We start from the raw sequence: 8,666 nt of genomic DNA, 5'->3' as shown, positions 1-8,666 counted from the left end.
GGAGAGATGTCCCAGTCCTCTTCTTCCACAGGATGGTTCAGAAGAACATCACAATGTCCCACAGGATGATCAGGTAGATGGAGATAAGGTCTTATGAAATGTCCCCTATGACCTGTAGAAGGCTGTGAAGATCTTGTCTTCAGTCTTGTTTTATCCACCAGTATTACATGTCTTATCCTTGTATAATGAGAAAGATGGAGATGGCAGGATTACAGCTGACCATAGACGTTACATGTTGTCTGGATCTTCTCACTATTTTCTGCCTGTCAAATAAATTTTGTTTTGAAGAGACTCACCCTGTCCAACTATTAATACAAGTTGCTAGTGTATTATGTTTTGGACACTAGATGGCGCTTGTGTTCTACTTTCAGTTTGAGCTGCAATGTATTTCTTATCAGCCAGATGGCGCTAGTCCTTGCAGTATTAGGTAATTCAGCTGTGTACAGATCCTGCTCCTAGATGATTACTTGCAGAGTTTAGCTGGAAATGTTATATGCATATCAAGTATTACTGGAGATAATTCAAAAGTCAAAACGTTGATTTATCCTCTATGGAGAGGTGCACATGTGCATTTTATATGGATCTGTCCATGGAGGTAAATCATTTAAGTGCACAGTCTTAATGTGCTATATAGCCTTTTAACTGTCGTGGCGTCCCACGTGTTAATATAATGTTAAATACCTCTAGTTGCCCTTGATGGCTTTGTCTTGATACCAGGCTTCTCATTCCCAATAGGTCGGATTGTCTTCAGGTCTCTTGTTCAAGGCCTTCCATATAAAATGCACATGTGCACCTCTCCATAGAGGATAAATCAACGTTTTGACTTTTGAATTATCTCCAGTAATACTTGATATGCATATAACATTTCCAGCTAAACTCTGCAAGTAATCATCTGGAGTAGGATCTGTACACAGCTGAATTACCTAATACTGCAAGGACTAGCGCCATCTGGCTGATAAGAAATACATTGCAGCTCAAACTGAAAGTAGAACACAAGCGCCATCTAGTGTCCAAAACATAATACACTGGCAACTTGTATTAATAGTTGGTCATAAGAAAAATATACCACCAACTCTCACTAACAGTGTATCATAGGAGCTTTATTAATTGTATGTTATAGGAGTATACCAACAGTGTGTCATAGAAGTTTCAAAGTTTTATAAAGTCTTATATATTACTAATTATCTTTTATTTAGTGTTTTTATGTATATTTTTCATTATCGTCAAACCTAATATATATGTTTATAGAACAATAAAATAGTATTTTAATTATTTAAATCTCTTGCTCTCTGAATTTTCTGCCTGTATAGACTTTTTAGATGGCCTCCTCTGTCAACTGCTGCAGATCTTTTGTGGTTGCACAAGAGTGGCACAACAGTTTTCTGAGAGGTCTTAGGCCGGGACCATGCAATACTACAAATGGTCAACCAAAGTTGGGTCAGATAACTCCTGCTGTCCGGTCATTTTTGGTCATCATTCTAATTACTGATCTTTTCAGGTCATATAAAACCTTCCACACGACTTCTCCAATCCGTCTGATGACTTATACAATATTTATTTCACAGCTTGTGAATCTGGGTGAAGATCTGAACAATATTAATACTACAGAGACCTATGTGAGGGGTGATGAGCAGAGTACAGAGGACATTCCTACAGATAACCGCCCAGGTGAGTAGTGACCACTAAGTAAAGCAGATAAGACTCACAGATTCTACTCCTTCACTGGATGATACAATTTTATGTTACATTTTTAGGCTCTGTCTTCTGTAATTTTTTTTCAGCGTTATATTCACGATTCAGCTAAAATTCAAATTAAATATGGATGGAAATGTGACAGCAGTTATAGGTGATATACAGTATGTATATGATACATATAGTCCATCCTCAGGAGAGGTAATTAATATCAGATCGGCGGCGGATTGAACTCTCGGGCAGCCTTGTCGGTCAGATGTTTGGAGAGGACACAGTAGAATACTGCAGCTTTTTTTTTATTTTATTTTTAAGATCCTCAGATTTCTTTGCCATGAGGTGCCATGTTAAACTTTAAGTGACCAGAATGAGAGAGTGTGAGAGTGGAACCTGTCTTCTTAAACCGCTGTATGGTCTTGGCCACCATGCTACTGCTTGCAGTTGCTGATTATCTGGTACCCTACACCAGGTGCTTTTCCACGTCTTCCTCAATGGACATCCTCCTATCCCTAACAAAAACAGAGCACATTGTTGCTTCGACTTCTACTCCCTCCTTTTATATGTGCAAACTGAAGCATTGCCATGTTGTCTTAAAGCTGATGAGCTTGGGCAAGAGAAGCTACATATATCAGTTGGTAATCTGCCTCAAGCAGCAAGTTTCCTTCTGGATTTCTCTCCTCCATCTATAACTGGACAAAGTGGTTGGTGACAATGACACTAGTGGAAAATGGCCTTTTAGGCAGTTTCTCTTGGGGCTGAAGGACCTGTACTACCAACGTGATGGCATCACCATGCTCTTCAACCATGATTGCTTAGTAGCGCATGGTGACATCATTCCTCTGAGAGTGTAGGTCCTTTAGCACCAAATGAAGAGCGACTTTTCTCTACGCGTACAAGTGGATAATTTATTATTACTGATGGGGGCCACCCTGGGGAACATTATTACTAACTGGGGCCACTATAGGGGAAATTATGTATACTGCTGGGGTTGGTAATTAAATAAAAAAAGGAAACACAAATAATCTAAATCATCATCAAATAATGGCCGTTAAAAATGAATGCAAAACGTCCGACCAAGAAAGGGATGCAAACATGGTTGAAAAATGGCTATGAAAAACTGAGTGTGTCTGTTTTTTATGGTCTATTTTTCACGAGTGAATATAGCCTTAAGAAGTCATACAAAAAAGTCTCACCACTGAGCACCAGATATTTGCCTGCTGCTGGGAAGAGCATGATGTGCTCGATATTACTTTTTTTTTACTTTATTCACAGTACAGGAGCTTCACTGATGTAGAGGGGACACTAAGGGACAGCACTACTGCAGGGGGTGCACAAAGGGGGCATAACTACTGTTTGGAGACATCAAGAGAACATTCTACTGAGCGGGGGTACTTAGGGAGCATCAGTACTGTGAAGAGGGCACTAAGAAGGAATTACACTGCGAAAGGGACACTAAGAGGCGATAACTAGTGTGTGGGGCACTAAGAGGGAATTCGTCACCTCTTGTCTAGTGCTAAGCGCGAATATTCGAATAGCGAATATCGCAAATTCGCGAATATTCCGGATATATAGCTATATGTTCGCTATATCGAATATTCGTCATTTTTTAACATCTAAAAACATGATTCCTCCCTGCTTCTTTCTTGTGGGTCAATGAGTCATTGGCCCACAAGCAACTTAAGCAGGAAGGAATCATGTTTTCATATGGAAAATAAAATGAAGAATATTCTAAAAAACAAATATATAGCAATATAGGGAATATATTCGTTATTTAGAATATTCGTCTTTTTTTTTTTTCAATCTGTACGGTCGTTCGCATTCTCCTGCCCGACAAGCGTCCCCGTCACCATGTGAACGCCTGTGGGTTAGAAAATACCATCGGATCTGAGTTTTCCCTGAGATCGGGAAAACTCGGTTCCGATGGTATTTTCTACCCCACAGGCGTTCCCATGGTGACGGGGACGCTTGTCGGGGAGGAGTATCCGAACGACCGTACAGATTTGAAAAAAAAAAAGACGAATATTCACTATATTGCTATAACTTAGTTTTTTTGAATATTTGTCATATTTGGAAACACGAAGTTATAGCAATATAGCGAATTTTCGTGAAATACACATATAGACTGCAATTTAGCTAATATAGTGCTATAGTTTTTTTTTTAATAGTGTACATTTTTTCCAAATCTGGTCTTCTATATTAGCTAAATTGCAGTCTATATGTGTATTTTACGAATATTCCCTATATTGCTATATATTCTTGTTTTAGAATATTACGAATATTCTAAAAAAGGAAGTTATAGCAATATAGAGAATATTTAAATGACTGATTGGGTGGAGGTTGCAGGGAAGTTGCTCAAGGTGGGAGCCAGCATTTTCTAGTTATGACCCTCGGTCTACTATTAGATTGTGGTCTGTTTGGCCACCACTGTTTTAGTCAATTGATACTTTAATTTTGTGCCATGCCTTGTAATTTCTGTGGATTTTTTTTTATTGGAAAAGTTATAAAACTTCAATGCAGTTTTAATGTTATTCATCAATAATAAAATATGTTTTATTTTTGGCAGATGACTGTACCAGGAACTTAGAGAAACATCTGGTATCTTCAGATTTTGAAGATGATTGTGGTATCACACGAGATACATTTGAAGAGCATGCCAATATGAAAAATATACCCTCATCCAATCACAGCCACAATGCATCATTTGATTCTTTTAAACAGGTCCGATCTTCTGATTCATCACAGACTGTAACACAGAATAAAAGTCACAGAAGAGGTGCTAAACATCAAACAGCTCACGTAAAAGAGAAGCCATTTTCATGTTCAGAATGTGGAAAATGTTTTAGATTTAAATCCGGTATTGTTAGACATGAGCGAATTCACACAGGTGAGAAGCCATTTTCATGTTCAGAATGTGGGAAATGTTTTCACCAAAAATCACATCTTGTTGCACATCAGAGAAATCACACAGGGGAGAAGCCGTTTTCATGTTCAGAATGTGGGAAATGTTTTCACCAAAAATCACGTCTTGTTGCACATCAGAGAAATCACACAGGGGAGAAGCCGTTTTCATGTTCAGAATGTGGGAAATGTTTTAAGCAGAAATGGGCTCTTGTTGTACATCAGAGAAATCACACAGGGGAGAAGCCATTTTCATGTTCAGAATGTGGAAAATGTTTTAATCAGAAATCAGCTCTTGTTGAACATCAGAGAAATCATACAGGAGAGAAGCCATTTTCATGTTCAGAATGTGGGAAAGGTTTTCACAATAAATCGGGTCTTGTTATACATCAGAGAAATCACATAGGGTCGAAGCCATTTTCATGTTTAGAATGTGGGAAATGTTTTCACCAACAATCACATCTTGTTATACATCAGAGAAAACACACAGGCGAGAAGCCATTTTCATGCTCAGAATGTGGAAAATGTTTTCACCAAAAATCACATCTTGTTATACATCAGAGAATTCACACTGGGGAGAAGCCGTTTTTATGTTCAGAATGTGGGCAATGTTTTAAGCAGAAATGGGCTCTTGTTGTACATCAGAGAAATCACACAGGAGAGAAGCCATTTTCATGTTCAGAATGTGGGAAATGTTTTACCAATAAATCAGATCTTGTTATACATCAGAGAAATCACACAGGGGAGAAGCCATTTTCGTGTTCAGAATGTGGGAAATGTTTTCACCAACAATCACATCTGGTTATACATCAGAGAAAACACACAGGTGAGAAGCCATTTTCATGTTCAGAATGTGGGAAATGTTATTACCAAAAATCACATCTTGTTATACATCAGAGAATTCACACAGGGGAGAAGCCGTTTTCATGTTCAGAATGTGGGGAATGTTTTAAGCAGAAATGGGCTCTTGTTGTACATCAGAGAAATCACACAGGAGAGAAGCCATTTTCATGTTCCGAATGTGGGAAATGTTTTAAGATGAAATCAGGACTTGTTATACATCAGAGAAATCACACAGGAGAGAAGCCATTTTCATGTTCAGAATGTGATAAATGTTTTACCAATAAATCACATCTTGTTATACATCAGAGAATTCACACAGGGGAGAAGCCATTTTCATGTTCAGAATGTGGGGAATGTTTTAAGCAGAAATGGGCTTTTGTTATACATCAGAGAATTCACACAGGAGAGAAGCCATTTTCATGTTCAGAATGTGGGAAATGTTTTAAGATGAAATCAGAACTTGTTATACATGAGAGAATTCACACAGGGGAGAAGCCGTTTTCATGTTCAGAATGTGGGAAATGTTTTAACCGTAAATCAACTTTTAAAACACATCAGAAAATTCACACAGGGGAGAAGCCATTTTCATGTTCAGAATGTGATATGTGTTTCAACCATAAATCATACCTTGTTAAACATAAAAAAAAACATATATAAGAGAAGCCATCTTTATGCTTAGCCTGTTAGTGATCTCCCTTATGTGGTTTTATGGTGGTCACTAACTGGCTTCATTTGTTCAGATACTCCATTTTACAGGGAGATAAAACAGTTACCAGATGTAGCTGAGGGCTTGGAGTGATGATTGGGACCGCTGTGAGAGCTCCCCAAACAAACATAGTCTCCTGTATTAAATGAATATTGGTGATCAAAGGACAGATCCAATTAAAAGTGAAACTAAGGTGTTTCTTTATATCCTTTAAACACAAATGTTTGGTGAGAGAAAAAAAAAGAAGAAAAAACTAGTTTCCCAAAGGTACCACCCTGCCTGTGATGGGTCGGGGAACCCTCCATTCCTGTAAAACTACAAATACAGGGGCCTATATGTGAAAGTCCCAAAAATAGAGCTGGATTTCCACAAGAGCTTTTGTCCAGACGTGGAAAAAGAGGCGTCATTTACACTTGTAAATGGCCAGTTATTTGCAGTATAGTGGAATGACGGATAGGATGTATCATAATAGCATAGCTTATAAGTCTGAAAAAAGACATCTGTCCATCCAGTTCAGCTTGTTATTCTGCAAGTTGTTCCAGAGGAAGGCTAAAAATACCTGTGAGGTAGAAGCCAATTTTCACCACTTTAGGAGGAAAAAAATTGTTCCCGACTCCAATCGGGCAATCAGAATAACTCCCTGGATCAACGACACCTCTCTAGTAGCTATAATCTGTAATATTATTACACTCCAGAAATACATCCAGGCCCCTCCTGAACTCTCTATCACCACCTCCTCAGACAGAGAGTTCCATAGTCTCACCGCTCTTACCGTAAAGAATCCTCTTCTATGTTTGTGTACAAACCTTCTTTCCTCCATACGCAGAGGATGTCCCCTCGTCACAGTCCTGAGGATAAATAGATGATGGGAGAGATCTGTAGTCCACCCATTCCAGTTATTACTTTTAGTTGCCCTCCTCTTAACCATCTCCAACTCTGCTAGTTTGGCTGCTTCTATTTGGCTTTTACATATTCATTTTTTTTTCTTTGTAGTTTTTTAATGCTTCCTCGCCACCCTCCTGTTTTAGTGATTTTAAATGCTTTATATTGTCATTTATTGCTTTCTTTACATTTCTATTTATTCACATTGGTTTTTTCTTGTTCCGTAAAGGATAACTGTCAATTACAATTTTCATATAATGTAGTTACTAATAACATGATATTCCAGAATCAGTTACTAATAGACTGACTTACCCCATATTTAATAAGATTCAGCCCTTAGCAACCAGTCTGCATAAAGCTGCAGTTTCACTATTCAGTTAAGATGGCCGCCACTGCCCTCACCCTGAGGCTAATCCCACCTGCCCTCACTAGCCAGTAACAATAGCCCCCCCAAAAGTGTCAGTAACCAGAGCCCTCCCCCCTAAAGGGTTACTCTCCTGCAGCACAAAGGGGTCCTCTTACCACATGTTGCTTTCACTTATACACTGAGCAGATGGCAGATCTCCCTTCCCTGGTCTGCGCTGCTTCCACTCTGCATTCTCCAGCTCTGCTGAGTGAGGGAGCGTCTGCCAAGCGCAGGGACAGGGAGAAGTGCACACAGCCCAGGCACTGTTATCAGCTGCTGGGGAGGACCTGGCTTTAATCATTTACCTACAGTCCCTGGCTGTCAGTGATGTGACCTTGCACGCTGCGTGCTTCTGCGTCCTCCATCCTTCAACACATAGACGGACCCTGCATAGCAAACCTATTTTAAGCCCAGGTAAAAGCAGGCAGTACAGGGAACAAAACTGTGGAATTAAGGGGTAATTGAATACACAGTGAAAAGTTGAAATAGGGCCACCAAGGTGATATTAATCACCACAATCCAATACTCCAAAAAATAATAATACGACAGTTATACTTTAACCTTTTATTCCCTTAAGGTATGTACCTCTAACAATTAGATTTTAGGATGCAATTAAAAATATCCCATGTTGTGGCTGTATTTTTATTGTTGAGTACTTTGTCCTAGTTAGTTAGGCCTAAGGCCTCTCTTAGTTGGCTAAATTTAGCTATTTTGAAGTTTGGTGTTTTTGTTCCTGCCTGAAGAAACAATCTTTTTAATGACAATTGGAAGGTAATTACTTTATGGTTACTATTTCCCAAGTGTTTTCAAACCTGCACATCTGTTGTTCTCTTAGGTCTATTGGTTAATACTAAGTCCAGTATGGCCATCCCTCTAGTCGGGTCCAGAACAAGTTTGGAAAGGTAATTGTCTTTGGGTTTTGCAAAGAACCTGTTTCCTTTATGAAATGTACAGGTTTTAGTTTCCCAGTCTATATCTGGGTAGCTGACGTCCCCTATAATAACAAACTCATTATGATTTGCTGCCTCGTATAATTTTTTTCAGTTTTTTTTGCGTTCCAAATACGGAACCATTCATTTCAATGGATCCACAAAACAAACGGAAGGTACTCCGTATGCCTTCCGTTTCCGTATTTCCATTTTTCTGTTCCGTTCAAAGATATAACATGTCCTATTATTGTCCGCATATCGGACAAGGATAGTACTGTTCTATCAGGGGCCAGCTGTTCTGTTGCGCAGAAAA

General features: G+C 39.0%; 1 protein-coding gene across 1 annotated transcript in view; it reads left to right on the top strand.

The window, feature by feature from the left end:
- The window catches only part of LOC122941899 (zinc finger protein 841-like), a 76,235-nt gene extending 69,462 nt beyond the window's left edge, over window positions 1–6,773 (top strand). The window contains exons 7-8 of the mRNA XM_044299396.1: window positions 1,499–1,668; window positions 4,253–6,773. Coding sequence (XP_044155331.1) covers window positions 1,499–1,668; window positions 4,253–6,087 — 2,005 coding nt within the window. The 3' untranslated portion in view covers window positions 6,088–6,773. The remainder of the gene's footprint in view (window positions 1–1,498; window positions 1,669–4,252) is intronic.
- Window positions 6,774–8,666: the final 1,893 nt, after the last annotated feature.

This window comes from Bufo gargarizans, chromosome 6 (assembly GCF_014858855.1).
Source record: "Bufo gargarizans isolate SCDJY-AF-19 chromosome 6, ASM1485885v1, whole genome shotgun sequence".
NCBI lineage: Eukaryota > Metazoa > Chordata > Amphibia > Anura > Bufonidae > Bufo > Bufo gargarizans.
Note: the sequence above shows the minus strand (reverse complement) of the source record. Positions and strands in the feature narration are given on the sequence as shown.